At 46.5% G+C, this 15600-nt stretch overlaps 1 protein-coding gene across 1 annotated transcript; it reads left to right on the forward strand.

The window, feature by feature from the left end:
• Nucleotides 1-1538: 1538 nt before the first annotated feature.
• On the forward strand, nt 1539-1793 carry LOC118675829 (keratin-associated protein 6-5-like). Its single transcript, XM_036348599.1, has one exon. The coding sequence runs from the start codon at nt 1539-1541 to the stop codon at nt 1791-1793; it is 255 nt and encodes an 84-aa protein (XP_036204492.1).
• Nucleotides 1794-15600: the final 13807 nt, after the last annotated feature.

Below are 15600 nucleotides of genomic sequence, written 5' to 3' on the forward strand. Positions count from 1 at the left end.
CAAGCTCTCTCATGAGTCAGAAAGTGTATATGAACATACCGCATTGTGTGGGATTTAGCCTCTGTCACTTGGCAACCTATGACATTGGGCAAGTTATTCAACTTCTTTGGCCTTGGCATTCTTGCCTAAAAATTAGCACCATTCCAGGTTTTTAGTGAGAAGTACATGTTTAAAAATATGTAAAGCACTTAGAACATGCCTAGAATTTAACAAGTGCTTCATATGTGTCATCATGTACGACTATAGGCAAGATTTATCTTCTGCTTCTTCGTCTGTAAGAATAGTCTCTGTTTACCTTGCCTGGTGTTCGTCATGCAGGTCCTATGTCAAAGCTCTAACAACAGTGATAATTAACGGCATTTACTAGTTGTGTGAAGTACTGATGTGCATTATCTCACATGATCTTCAGAACAACCCTCAGATGTGGTCAAACCACCCCATTTACAACAGAAATGTGATGAGATGAGGCGGCTTATTCAAGAGTCTGGCCCCATAATGACAGGTTTCATCTCTCTGATAGAAATACAAACATTGCATTTCCTGGCCAGCTAGTGTTTTTTCCAGAAAAGGCACAAGAACTCCCAGGATAATCTAGGTATTAGCATCCTTCAGTGATTAGCTTGTGGTGGTGGTGCTTCACTAAGTACATGTGAGGACCACATCTGTGTTTCTGAACCTCCCCTTTAGAAACGTCTTTCATTACAATCCCCTGTTCCTCTCTTCTCTGTTTATCCCTTACTTTGAGTGACAGATTCTAAAATATATCCGCACAGCCCTTACATTTTCTATAATTTTTCTTATAACATTTTTGCTCCAAATTCTAGAAGGATTTCTTAAATTATACTTCATCCCACCTCACGCTGATGTTTTCTGCCCTCCAGGAATATTGACATTTGGAAATCCACTCTAATGACAAGCATGTTTCCTCTTTCCAGAATTCCCCTTGGGAACATATGCCTGACATTTCTCTTATACACTGCCTGGCTCTTGAGTCTGAGTGAATTTATGAAATGTTCTCAGCGTGTTAAAGGGCTCTACCTCCTCCGGCGATAGCACTGTTTGGAGAGCTGGGCTCCCCTGGTCCTCACCCTGACCCTGGTTGTGAACATCTGGCTGCTTCCACTGGGCTGTTTCCTGAAAGAGGAAGGATCTGTCCACACCCAGGGCTGAGAGAGAGGCCTGTTCCGTCAGGACTCAAGTGTGTTCAGTTGCAATGTCTCCTACACAGACGACTTTAAAGAAAATACTTGGATTTTCCCATTGTGTCTGCGAATTAGAGCTCCCATGATTCTCAGGGAGACTGTCTAGTGTGGCGTTTAGGATGGGACAATGGGTTCTCATGAATGACCCCGCCTGGGAGCCACGGGGGCCCAGGAATCAGCAGTGACTCAGGTGGGTCCTGCCACCAGCCAATGGCGTGCGCCCAGGTGCTGGTCCCTCCCACCCTGAGGCCCATAAAAGGCTCCTGTAGGAGAGGGGTGCAGACTGAAGTCCCATCCACCCCTTCTCCACCCAAGGACACCCTCACCCCTAGCACCATGTGTGGCTACTATGGGAACTACTATGGGGGCCGCGGCTACAGAGGCTGTGGCTATGGAGGCTGTGGCTATGGAGGCTGTGGCTACGGAGGCTGTGGCTATGGAGGCCTGGGCTGTGGCTGTGGCTCCTGCTGTGGCTGTGGCTTCCGTGGACTGGGCTGTGGCTATGGCTGCGGCTATGGCTCCCTTTCTCTCTGTGGCTGTGGCTATGGCTGTGGCCGTAGCTATGGCTCTGGCTTTGGCTACTTCTATTGAGGAGGCCATGGGGACTCTCACCCTCTGAATGTCTAGCTAGTGGTTCCCCAGGTCTGAACCCCACCCATCAGGTGATTTGTCCCACACGCTGCCCAGCTCAGATAGGATTTGCTGGGCCCTGGCGTCTGCATCTGATGCCACTTGATATCTGGGAGGATATAAACTCATCCTGTGAGCTCACGTTCCCCTTCACATCAGGATGAGATTGGCATCACTGCTATTTCTGTAATTTTATGTTAAATTGGCTCTTCTGTTGCTCTAATGCATTTTAAATTTCCTAATGAATCTGGAAGAAAAAACTCATTTCATCTCCTTTCATTTGTTGTGCCGTGTTTTCCTTGTTTTTGGCTGTTCGTAGGATAACAATGATTTTTCTTCAATATTTCTTTTTGCTGTACTGGTTCCATGATATGTAACTGCGGACAAATCTGTGAGCTTTGTGAGTCTCAGCTCTTCTCCGCTAAAAAGAACAGGAATTTGCCTCCCGCATGATGGCTTTAGCTCTTTATACTGTTTGCTGTACAGACTTATAATTAAAGACCGTGCCCTAGCTGGCTTAGCTCAGTGGATAGAGTGTCAACTTGTTGACTGAAGGTCCCAGGTTCAGTTCCAGTCAAGGGCACATGCCTGGGTTGTGGGCTCGATCCTCAGTAGGGGGTGTGCAGGAGGCAGCCCATCCATGATTCTCTCTCATCATTGATGTTTCTATCTCTCTCTCCCTCTCCCTTCCTCTCTGAAATCAATAAAAATATATTTTAAAAAATTAAACATTGTGAATATCTAAATTCACATTTAAACACAGAGATTGTCTAACTGGCTAAAATCAAACTCATCTGTATATTTTGTATAAGAAAATCACTTTAAATATAAGTGTGTGTGTATGTGTGTGTGTATGTATGTGTGTGTATGTGTGTGTATGTGTGTGTGTGTGTGTGTGTGCTCACACATGTGTGTGTCTAAAGGAGAAAATTTGTAGGGAAATAAAACATTTTGAACTGCATGAACATGAACACAAAAGATATGCACATGTGTGATATGCCGTGAAGGCAGTGCTCACATGGGAACCATGGCAGCCCATTTTACATTGGAAAAGAAGGAAGTTTCCAGATCAGTCACACAGGATTCCGCCAAACCATCGGCAAGGAGCACTGAGGAGGAAGGCAGGGAGGAGGCGATACAGGCCACCGCTGAAGTCAGTATCATTTTCCAAAAAACAGGAAAAGTAAATGAAACCAAAAGCTGGTTCTCTGACAGGTTTAGGCTGATAAACCTTTAGCAAGACTAACAAAGAGAAAGGGAGAGAATACGCATTTTATCAAGAGCAGGAGTAAAATGGAGGCATCACTGCAGACCCTACGGCCGTCACCAGGTCAGGAAGGGGTCAGGCGTGTTCTCTCAGTTCCTCATTGACACAGTGGCTGCTCATGGTGCCGGGTCTGCACACCTGTGCTTTGCTGAGCCACCTTCCCCCATGGTGGCCTGGAATCTTGCTGGTGTCTCTCTGATCTCAGGCACTGAGTGTCCAGGGGCTTCCTGGGGTGGAAATGATACCACACAGACGCACCCTTCCCTTTGCTGGGCCAGAGTGAGCTCTGAGTGGCCCCGTGGAGGAGAGACATGAAACGCCTGCCCCCGGACCCCCGGAGGCTGCCTGTTCTTCCCCTGCTGACCCAGCTGTGCACCCCACCTCTCTCCTGTGACAGATCTTCAACGTGAGCATAATGATGTGAGTCCTTCTAGCAAACTCCCCAAAGCAGGACGGGGGTGGGGACCCCAACATCATGGGGCTTCCTGGGAAAGCACAGCCATATTCATGTAGAACAGGCAGCCATTTCCAGGGTCTAGGGGTTTGGAAGGTAGTGACTGAAAGGGGGTTGAGAAAAGCCTGCGGGGGTTGGAGGGAGGGGTGTGGCCCCATTTAGGATTTGGTTACGGCACCTGCACTACAACACTAGGTTTTTCAAACACAGAACTGCACGTTGCAAGAATGAAGTTTTCTGTCCATATTTTTGAGGGGAAAACATAGGAAGTACTTTGAAGCAATGCGGACTTCACAGGTGAGTTTGTGGTGGAAAATGATGCAGAAAATTTACGGTGGGCTACACAAGAGCTAAACTAATTGAGAAATATGATCTCACTTCATCTGAAAACTCCCAGCGACAAAGACGTGGTCCCCTGTAGGAGAGGAGGACATTTTCACCCATTCTCCTCTGTCTTCTTCCCTCTCCAGTTTTACTTTCCTTTCTAGTTTATTTTCTCTTTCCCAATTACCCCCCCACCCTCTTCATCTCCACCCACCGCCTCCCCCTTCATCACTCCACTGCTGTCCGTGTCCCTGAGTTCTTTCCCTTCTTCTTTCTTTTTTGCTCAATCCCTCCACGCAGCACCCTCTCCTCAGAACTGTCAGCCTGCTCTCTGTCTGTGAGTCTGTCCCTATTTTGCTGGTAGTTCAGTTTGTTCATTAGGTTCCACATCTGAGTGAAACCATGAGGAATTTGTTTTTCTCTGACTGGCTTATTTCATTTAGCAAAATGCTAGCCAGGTCCATCCACGCTCTTGCAAAGGGTAAAATTTGCCTTTCTTTTCTCTCTCTCTCTCTCTCTCTCTCTCTCTCTCTCTCTTTCTGTGAACAGCCGGGTAGTATCCCACTGTGTAAATGTTATGACAGCTGTTTTCTCCACTCATCTAGGGTGGCACTCGGGCTGTTTCCAGCTCTTGGCTACTGTAAGTAGCGCTGCAGTGAATACTGGGGGCATATATTCTTTTGAATCAGTGTTTTGTGCTTCTTCAGCTATATTCTCAGAAGTGGAATTGCTGGGTCGTAAGACAGCTCCATTTTTAGTTTTTTGAGGAAACGCCATACTGCCTTCCACAGTGGCTGCACCATCTGCACTCCCACCAGCAGTGCAGGAGGGTTCCCTTTTCCCCGCATCCTCGCCATCACTTGTCATTCCTTTATTTGCTGATGGCAGCCATTCTGGCAGGTGTGAGATGGCACATCATTGTGGTTTTAATTCGCATCTCTGATGATTAGTGACATTGAGCATCTTTTCATCTGTCCCTTGGCTTCTGTACATCCTCTTTGGAGAAGTGTTTATTCAGGTCCTTTGCCTGTTTTTAATTGGATTGTTTGTTCTTTTGATGTTGAGTTTTATAAGCATTTAAAATAAATTTCGGATATTAAGCCCTTATCAGGTGTATCACTGGCTCTCTCATTTAATTGGTTATCTTTCCATTTTGTTGATGGTTTCCTTTGCTGAGCAAAAACATTTTAGTTTGAGGTAGTCCAAGTTGTTTGTTTTTCCTTTCTTTCCCTTGCCCCAGGAGATATATCAGAAAAAAATATTGCCAGGAGGAATGTCTGAGATTTCACTGTCTGTGTTTTCTTCCAGGATTTGTATGGTTTCAGGACTAACATTTAAGTCTTTAATTCATTTTCTGTTTATTCTTGTGCGTGGTGTGAAAAGATGGTCTAGTTTTCATTTCTGCACACATCTGTCTAATTTTCTCAACATCAAATTCTTTTCAAAAGTCACACACTTAGAACTGGTAGAGCAACTGAAGTAGAAATATGAGGAGACTGTGTGTCATAACACACATTGTCACTTTTCCTGGAATCAAGCAAATAGAAAATCCCAAAATCATAAAATAAATTATATCACACAAAATAAACACACAGAAACCCAGCTGCAAGGTCAGGCTGACCAGGTCATTAGGACAGGGACACAGAGTGGTGCGTTAAAGTGTCCTAATCGGCAGCGATGGCTCTGCAAGGTGGAGGAGGCCAGGGGGTCAGGGATGAAGGTCACATTCTCTCCATGAAGCACAGAGAGGGGATGAGGACCCAGACGGTTAGTCCCCGACAGGGGCTCCTGTGCAGGGACTCAGCAATCACCCCGAGGCTGTGGAGGAAGATGAGCCTGTGAGGTGACACAGAACACAGGGTTCAGGGCTCAGGAAGCAGGATGGGACGGAGGGGGCAGATAATTTCTCCTGTGTCCTCAACAGTAGTAGCCAAAGCCAGAGCCATAGCCACGGCCATGGCCACAGCCACAGCCACAGCCACAGCCACAGAGAGAGCAGGAGCCATAGCCGTGGCCACAGCCCAGTCTGCGGAAGCCACAGCCGCAGCAGGAGCCAAAGCCCCAATCCAGGCCTCCATAGCCACAGCCTCCATAGCCACAGCCTCCGTAGCCGCGGCCCCCGTAGTAGTTCCTGTAGTAGCCACACATGGTGCTGGGGGTGAGGGTGTCCTTGGGTGGAGAAGGGGTGGATGGGACTTCAGTCTGGGCCCCTCTCCTCCAGGAGCCTTTATGGGCCTCAGGGTGGGAGGGACCAGCACCAGCGCGCACGCCATTGGCTGGTGGCGGGACCCACCTGAGTCACTGCTGACTCCTGGGCCCCCGTGGCTCCCAAGCGGGGTCATTCATGAGAACCCATTGTCCCATCCTAAACGCCACACTAGTCGGTCTCCCTGAGAATCATGGGAGCTCTAATTCGCAGACACAATGGGAAAATCCAAGTATTTTCTTTAAAGTTGTCTGTGTGGGAGACATTGCAACTGAACACACTTGAGTCCTGACGGAACAGGCCTCTCTCTCAGCCCTGGGTGTGGACAGATCCTTCCTCTTTCAGGAAACAGCCCAGTGGAAGCAGCCAGATGTTCACAACCAGGGTCAGGGTGAGGACCAGGGGAGCCTGCCGGGGTCCAACCCCAGCAGGTCCAGGGGTCCCCAAAGGTGTAGACGGAGTCGGCGAAGAAGGAAGGACACGGAGACAGTGTTCAGTTGATCAGCAGCCTAGCCAGGATCTCCAGCCAGGATCTCCAGCCAAGTTCTGGTCTGGATCTCCAGCGAAGTTCTGCTTAGGATCTCCAGCCAGGTTCTGTGTCCACGTTCTCTTGCTAGGTTCTCCAGCCAGGTTCTGTAGCCATGTTCCCTCGCTAGGTTCTCCAGCCAGGTTCAGTCACCAGGTTCTAGTCAGGTTCTCTTGCCAATTTCTGTAGTCAGGTTCAGTCCAGGATCTTTTGCCATGTTCTCTCCAGCGAAGTTCTTCTGTCTGTAGGTTCTGTGTAGGTTCTGTGCCTAGGTTCTGTCTCTCCTCTTTCTGTCTTCTTACATCTGTATTTATACCAGTTGATTCCAATCCTATCAATCTCTATTTCAAAGGTTAGGGCGTTTCTTATCTCCATTCCAGGGAGTAAAGATTATGTAGCTTAAGCATGATTGTTCGTAGTTAAAGTGATTAATTACCCACCTGGCACTTAGTTAAGAGGTTTTATTCCCTCCCTAACTTCAGGGGAAAATCCCTACCTGGGGAAACAACCTTTCTCAGAGAGGAGACCTTGGTTAAAACACATAGTGCCAAGAAGGTGAGCAAACATATTAAGAACAGTATGCCATATATGCCAGGTCCCTTGAAACAGCAAGCATGGACCGGCTCCCGGCAGGAGCCCAGCTCTCCAAACAGTGCTATTGCCGGAGGAGATAGAGCCCCTTACCACGCTGAGAACATTTCATAAATTCACTCAGACTCAAGAGCCAGGCAGTTTATAAAAGGTACTAAGAGGCCTGGTGCACGAATTTGTGTATGGGTGGAGTCCCGCTGGCCCGCCCAAATCAGGCCGGATCAGGGCCAGGCTGGTGGTGGTGGTGGTGGTGGTGGTGGGGGAGTGGGGGGGGGGGGGTAGAGAGGGCCACGGAAGGTTGGCCAGCCGGCCCTGCCCCCGATCAGGCTGGTTGGCGGCCACAGCGTGCGTCACAGTGACTGATCGTTCCAGTTGTTCCGGTCACTTTAGCAGGAATACATTCCCATGGGCAATTCTGGAAAGAGGAAACATGTTTGTCATAAGAGCTGATTTCCAAATGTCAATATTCCTGGAGGACAGAAAACATCAGCGTGAGGTGGGATGAGGTACAGTTTCAGAAATTCTTCTAGAATTTGTAGTAAAAAGGTTAAAAGAAAAAATGTTCAAAGTGTAAGGGCTGTACAGACATGTTTTAGAATCTGTCACTCAAAGAAAGGGATAAACAGAGAAGAGTGGAACAGGGGATTGTAATGAAAGACGTTTCTAAGGGGGAGGTTCAGAAACACAGATGTGGTCCTCACATGTACTTAGTGAAGCATCACAAGCTAATCACTGAAGGATGCTAACACCTAGATTATCCTGGGAGTTCTTGTGCCTTTTCTGGAAAAAACACTAGCTGGCCAGGAAATGCAATGTTTGTATTTCTATCAGAGATAAAACCTGTCATTATGGGGCCAGACTCTTGAATAAGCCGCCTCATCTCGTCACATTTCTGTTGTAAATGGGGTGGTTTGACCACATCTGAGGGTTGTTCTGAAGATCATGTGAGATAATGCACATCAGTACTTCACACAACTAGTAAATGCCGTTAATTATCACTGTTGTTAGAGCTTTGACATAGGACCTGGATGACGAACACCAGGCAAGGTAAACAGAGACTATTCTTACAGTCGAAGAAGCAGAAAATAAATCTTGCCTATAGTCGTACATGATGACACATATGAAGCACTTGTGAAATTCTAGGCATGTTCTAAGTGCTTTACATATTTTAAACATGTACTTCTCATTAAAAACCTGGAATGGTGCTAATTTTTAGGCAAGAATGCCAAGGCCAAAGAAGTTGAATAACTTGCCCAATGTCATAGGTTGCCAAGTGACAGAGGCTAAATCCCACACAATTCGGTATGTTCATATACACTTTCTGACTCATGAGAGAACCTGGGAGTTCCTAGCCCTTTATCATGGTAATGGATTGTTTATAATAGAAATCCATAATTTAGACTGATATAAATAAAGTTACAATCAAGTGGGAAGGAAAACTTCTTTGCAGTAGGACACTAGTTATATTTTTTAAATGATGAGAATCAAAAAACTCAGCATTTGCCATCCATCATCATGACTAACAATTCAGGCAAGAAAGAGAGATAAATGTGAAGGCCAGAGGTGAGTGCTGGGAGATGAATGGGACATCTATATCGTCACAAAACACCTCTAAAGAAGACTTCCTGACTGTGCAAGAACCATGAAAGCAGCTTCTGAGGAGAGAAATCTGGTCCTCACTGTATGGGTCAACTGATCAAGTTATCAGCATCAGTAATGGGACAAGCCATCCTCCCTTCCCTCCCCATGGGGGAAAGAGAACCTAACGTTATCACTTCCTGTATTTGCTTCACAAAATCCATAGCCTTGTTCTAATCATGAGGAATATTAGACACATCCAAACAAGAATGATCTCACTCATATGTGGGATATAATGATCAACATAATTTGATGAACAAGAATAGATCCAGAGACAAATGGTAGGGCGGGGGGAGGGGGGTGGTTAGAGAGCAACCAAAGGACTTGAATGCATGCATATTAGCATAACCAATGGACACAGACACTGGGGTGGTGGGGGCTTGCCAGGGGTGGGAATGGCTGGGTTGGGGGGGGGGGGGTTAAGTGGGGAAAAGGAGACATATGTAAAACTTTAGACAACACAAATAAATAAATAAATAAATAAATAGAAAGATGAAAAAAAGAGAATATTCTAAACAGAATTTCCTTCAAGCTACAGAAATATGGAAGTCCTGGAAGTGACTACAACACGTGGGGTGGGTCCTGGCCTGGCCCTGGGTTCGACTGTTTTTCTGGAAGTGCATTACTGGGGCAACTGATGTTGGAATGACCACTGAGGAAGGAAGATCAGTCAGCAGCCTGGCTCACAGGGAGCTGAGTTGGGTGCAGGCTCACAGGGGCCTAGGGGACCATGTGGGACCAGGAGTTTGGATGAATCAAGGAGTTGCTGGGGCGGGAAAGGGGGTGTGTCTTCATGCCTCTGCCAACCCCGGGGGGTGGGGGTGCTGGGAATGGGCAGGACAATGTGTGCCAGGCTCTTCAGCTGAGCTATTTGTGTAGGCGGCTCACAGCCCAAGGACCTCTGCCTGTGACCCCTCAGCCCTGGGGGTCACGTCCTCCCTGCTGACCAGGAAAGTGGGGACGGCACGGGTCAGTAGAGAACTCGTCTGCCGAACAATTCCCCAGGGTGGTGCCCAGGTGAGGCACAGCCTTGCAATAACCTTCTGAGCGTTGGGTGGTCCAGTCATTCTTTTCCAAAATCCAGCATAAAGCCCATCGGCACTTCCCCGACTGCACAGCCTTCTCAGTGACACGTTACTCACACGTCGTCTCCTCAACTGTGCTCTCAGATTTCATTCTACAACACGTATCCACTCAATGCCTGATTAAGCTTCAGTTTTCCTAATTTCGGGCACATTTGATCATGTTTGAGAGTATTCACTTGTAAAATGTCTAATTATTACAATTGATATGATCAAAAACAGATTGTGGCATTTTCTAGGGAGTAATTATCTTTGAATCTTAAGCGTGTGTCAGTGTGTTAACATCATGGACTAATAAGAGGCGGGAGATGCTCTGGATTCCATGGGACGCTGGTTACAAAGGACAATACATTGCAAAGTGTGACCCTTCCCTCTAATTTAATTGTGTCAAAAATAATAAAAAAGACACTTGGGGAAATGACCATGGACTATGAATTAGATGGCAGTGTTGTATCAAAACCGTATTTCTTTTGGTGATAATGTGATTGCAGTTACTTGGGGGACCATCCCTGTTCACTTGATAATAGTGTCATGAAGTCTACAGAATAGTTTCCAAAAGTTCAACAATGTGGTGTGTGTGTGTGTGTGTGTGTGTGTGTGTGTGTGTGTGGTGGATTGGGTGGGTTGGGTCGGGGGGTAGAGTTACAGAGAGAGAAAATGAAACTGTCAAATATTAATATTTGCTAAATCAAGGTGAACCGCAATCAGGTGCTCACTACACTGTTTTCCTGACTTCATTGTGGGTTTGACATTTTTCAGTATTAAATTCTAGGAGAAATCAATTCATATTTAGGCATATATTGCTTTGGGAGTACTAAAATCTGCAATGAGTCACTTCTTCAATGCCTAAATTTAAGTGGTTTCTGTTTCAAAGACCAAATAGAGTAAATAGAGTGAATAGTTGGGGTCTAAAGTTTTCACGGTAAGAAAAGAGACCCAACAGTGGAATGGGGTTCAGTGTAGAAGCACCTGTGTTTTCCAGGTTCAGGTGGAGCAATTCATTATCTGAAGACTTTAAAGTCGTCAACAAGCCAGTGTGAGTACAAACGAGAGAGATGTTTGTTTGGGCTGTTAGTGGTGGCATTGACCTTCAAGTTAGACACATCAGGGGGCCTAAAGACGTCAACCAATTAACACATGTGTAAGGGGCCAATCATGGAAAATTATAATCACCAAGAATATTGTCTTGTGAGCTTACAATTAAGTCTATTATCTAATTTGAGTCACTATCTAATTTATTTGTAGTCAACTATTGTGACCTATGGAATAAGAGAAGTAGCTTTAACAATCTCTTTCTTGAGATAGACCAAGACCATTCAGTTTATCACAATATCAAGTGGAAAATGATAAGCTTTATGTGTAAAGTGAGGAGAGAAGACAAGTCTTCACAGAAGATTGATGTGAAGATAAGAAGTTCTTTCTTCTGCGCTGTGACCTTCCTGGGATCCTAGTTCCTTCTCAAAGCCTCATTTCCTTCCTGCCTCTGACCAGTGAAAATGAATGGGACAGGCCATTGTCTGACGCTAACACACTCCTCACACTCCTTCAGGGCCAATCCGAGAGCCAGGATCCCCATAGCAGGGAAGATAAATCCAAGGTTACGGATACATCAGTCACAGAAAATGAGTGGGAAAGGAAATGACTGACGGCTACAACTGTGGACACGCACCAATTAGAGGAAAGAGACAAGAATATAGAATGGCAGCAAATGCTTCTAAAACCGAAATATGTAATGAATGTCAGAAAAGGTGACACTTCAAATATCAATGCTAGTTCAAGACATATAAAGGTAATGGAGGTAGAGCAGGTTTAACATCCTCAGGCTCTTACCTTGGGCAACATCAGAAATATTCCCTGAAATGATCCAAATTAGGGAATTAAATTTCGGCTTCCTAATCTTCTAAATGATTTCAAACAGCTGAGGTATTAGGTATAAAAGGACTTGCTGTAAGCAGTGTTTAACGGTGATGTTCACCTCAGCTGACAAACATTCCCGCCTTTATACCTAACCCTAACGCTAGTGATTACCCTGACCTAACCCTAGACCTATCCATAACCCTAACCCTAACCCTAATCCTAACCCTAACCCTAACACTAATAATAACCCAAACCTAAACCTAGCCCTAGCCCTAACCCTAACCATAACCCTAACCCTAACCCTAAACCTAACCCTATACCTAACCATAACCCTAATAATAACCCAAACCTAACCCTAACCCTAGCCCTAACCCTAACCCTAACCCTAACCCTAGCCCTAACCCTAACCCTAACCCTAAACCTATACCTAACCCTAACCCTAACAATAACCCAAACCTAACCCTAACTCTAGCCCTAACTGTAAGCCTAACACTAACCCTAGCCCTAACTCTAACCCTAAACATAACCCTAACCCTATACCTAACCCTAACCCTAATAATAACCCAAACCTAACCCTAGCCCTAACCCTAACATAACCCTAACCCTAACCCTAACCCTAACCCTAACCCTAACCCTAACCCTAACCCTAATAATAACCCAAACCTAACCCTAGCCATAGCCATAACCCTAACCCTAACCCTAACCCTAACCCTAACACTAATGATAACCCTGACCTAACCCTAGCCCTAGCCATAACCCTAACCCTAACACTAATGATAACCCTCACCTAACCCTAGCCCTAGCCATAACCCTAACCCTAACCCTAACCCTAGCCCTAGCCCTAACCCTAACTCTAATATTAACCCTAGCCCTAACCCTAACCCTAAACATAACCCTAGCCCTAACCCTAACCCTAACCCTAACCCTAACCCTAGCCCTAACCCTAACCCTAATATTAACCCTAGCCCCAACCCTAACCCTAATATTAACCCTAGCCTTAACCCTAACCCTAGCAACTAGCCCTAACCCTAACCCAAACCCTAACACTAATGATAACCCTAAACTAACCCTAACCCTAGCCCTAACCCTAACCCTACCCTAACCCTTACCCTAGCTCTAGCCCTAACCCTAACCCTAACCCTAACACTAGCCCTAGCCCTAGCCCTAATCCTAGCCCCTAACCCTAACCCTAACCCTAACCATAACCCTAACCCTAGCCCTAGCCCTAACCCTAACCCTAACCCTAGCCCAGCACAGCCTGTGGCATTGCTGCTCCCCCAGAGCAGAAAGAGAGGGTGATGAGGTTATCTCTTCCTCGTGTCACACACAAGGGTTTGATAGAGCAACTGAAGTAGAAACATTAAAAGAAGATATCCCCTAAGTAGGCCATTGTTTCCTTAACTCAATCAAGGAAAACACAAAATGAGACACTGGACTTTATATAAAAGTAACGCAGGTGTATTATTTCAGGTTGAACAGGTTTTTTAGGAAAACGAAGAAGTGAGTCCTACATGAAGGTCAAGGGCAGGACCTGTGATGACATCATTCCCTGAGAGACCTCCTGGGACCCTCAGGATGAACTTCCCAGGACCCAATCATGAGTCAGACTCAGGAAGGAAAGGTGGGGTGTCAGACCCAGAGGGCACTGGAGGGCACGCCTTCCACAGGGCCCAAGGCAGGTGGCTTCAGACTGGTGAACCCCGACATCCAGGTGGGTGGAATGAGTCTCCCAGGTGTCCTCAATAGTAGTAGCCAAAGCCATAGCCATAGCCATGGCCGCAGCCATAGCCACAGCCACAACCCAGGCCTCCGTAGCCACAGCCACAGAGAGAGCGGGTGCCGTAGCCGTAGCCACAGCCACAGCCACAGCCATAGCCACAGTCACAGTCCCAGCCCCAGCCCAGGCCTCCGCAGCCGTGGCTCCCATAGTAGTTCCCGTAGCAGCCACACATGGTGCTGGGGGTGAGGGTGACCTTGGGTGGAGAAGGGCTTGGGGGGACTCAGTCTGGACCCCTGTCCTACAGGAGCCTTTTATGTGCTCAGGGTGGGGGACCCGCCACGCGGCCCAGGCCATTGGCTCATCTCGGGCCCCAGCTCTTAGCTTGTTGGTCCTCAGCCGTGAACGGCCTCCGGGCGCTCAGGTCCTGGTGTTTGTCCTCTCAGGGCTCAAAGGAGAGGGGGCTCTCCCAGGGACCCGCCTTCCCGGGCCTTCCCTCAGCCTCCTGCCGCCTCCTCATCAGGAGCGAACACATCTGTGAATCTCACTCTGGCTGCTTTGGGTCCTAGGTAGTTTCACTAATTTTTTTTGAACATTTGATAGGAATAACACTATTTCTGACTCATGGATTTTTCTCCTCTTGATCTAAACTAATGATCTTCCTCAGGGATTCGTTCCTGTTTCTCTGCTCATTCCGCCGTGTGTCTTCCATCCCAGGCTGTGATAACAATCCAACCAGATACAGCTTCAGAACGCCACGTCTGGGCAGGAGGCACTCCGCGTTTCCACGCGAGCTCATGACCCTGGTCTCCTGCAGGTCTATTTCCACCGAAGGACTGGAACACAGGCCTCATTCCTGGGAGGACCTGGCTCCGCTATCTTCCCTCTGAATTGAATAGACAGTTATGCAAATGAGCGAGCGTTCTCAACAGCATTAGAATTATAAGTAATTCCCCCGTAGGCTCACCATCAGATAGCAACGTCTTTCAATCTAGTAGGTCTCCTCCTCCATCAAGTATCCAATCTTCATTCTTTGTAACCTCAGAGCCCCAACATCATTCCTGTCTTTATTCCAATTATTGTCATAAGCCCTCCCGCTGGGCAGCACTGGAAGAATGAGAATGGATTCAAATTAGAGATAAAAAATGTACTTTTGCTTCTTTAAGAGAATGAATGTGGAAACGTGGTGTCCTAAACATTCCAGTATAATCTATCAGTAGATTTCTGTTATTCTTATATTCTGAGTCAAAATGTTTTTTATGTATCTACCTGTAGCCTTAGGCAGACTCAGAGAGTACAGAATATTGAAGGTCATAAGAATGAAGGCACGATTTTTAAAATATTTTCCAATTCACCTGTCTGGATAGTACATCTAACGAGTAAAAAATATTCCCCTTAATAAGATAGGATGTTTTAATACTAAGAATCCGATGAAATACACTCACCTACCCATTCCTGGGTGTTTTTGAATGCTCTCTCCATGTGTGTTTTTTGAAAGGTTCACTCTTGTAGAATAGACGCATCATCGTGCTGTTTTAGTCACCATTTCCTGGGCTGAGATGTTAGAAGTAGTGGACGGCTCAGTATATCATTTTCAAATTTCCCTACAGAAATTACAAGTAGCCTCAACCATCACAGTTCAGAGTCAGTAAAGCAGTAATCACATAGGATGAGGTTCCAGTAGGAATTTAATTAATTTAAATAATGCGATGATCGGTCTTCCCCCAGGCTAAGCTCTTAGCACGTCACCTGAAATTGCCATGACTAAGCAGCGTAGGGCAATTTATAAAGGAAACTGTAATTAATGTGGATTTTTTCTTGGTATTTGATCAAAGTCGCTATAAAAGATGTGATTATTCCTGTGGAATGCGGCGCCCTAATCATAACATTTACTGGGTGATTTCTCCATGGAGTAACTTCCTTGACTTAATTGGATTCTTCCTCAGAGCTGAGTTGCTCTTTCTAATCGCAGCAGTGAGAGCAGCGCACCCCGACATGCCCTGAACCCCTTCCCCCTGGGCTTTCCGAGCTTGTGCAGTCCTCTAGTTTAGTGGATCCATCACCAAAAAGGACAAATTAGTGCCGCTGCCTCCTCTGTCGTCTCCG

The sequence above is a fragment of the Myotis myotis genome, unplaced genomic scaffold (genome assembly GCF_014108235.1).
Source record: "Myotis myotis isolate mMyoMyo1 unplaced genomic scaffold, mMyoMyo1.p scaffold_m19_p_2, whole genome shotgun sequence".
Taxonomy (NCBI): Eukaryota; Metazoa; Chordata; class Mammalia; order Chiroptera; family Vespertilionidae; genus Myotis; species Myotis myotis.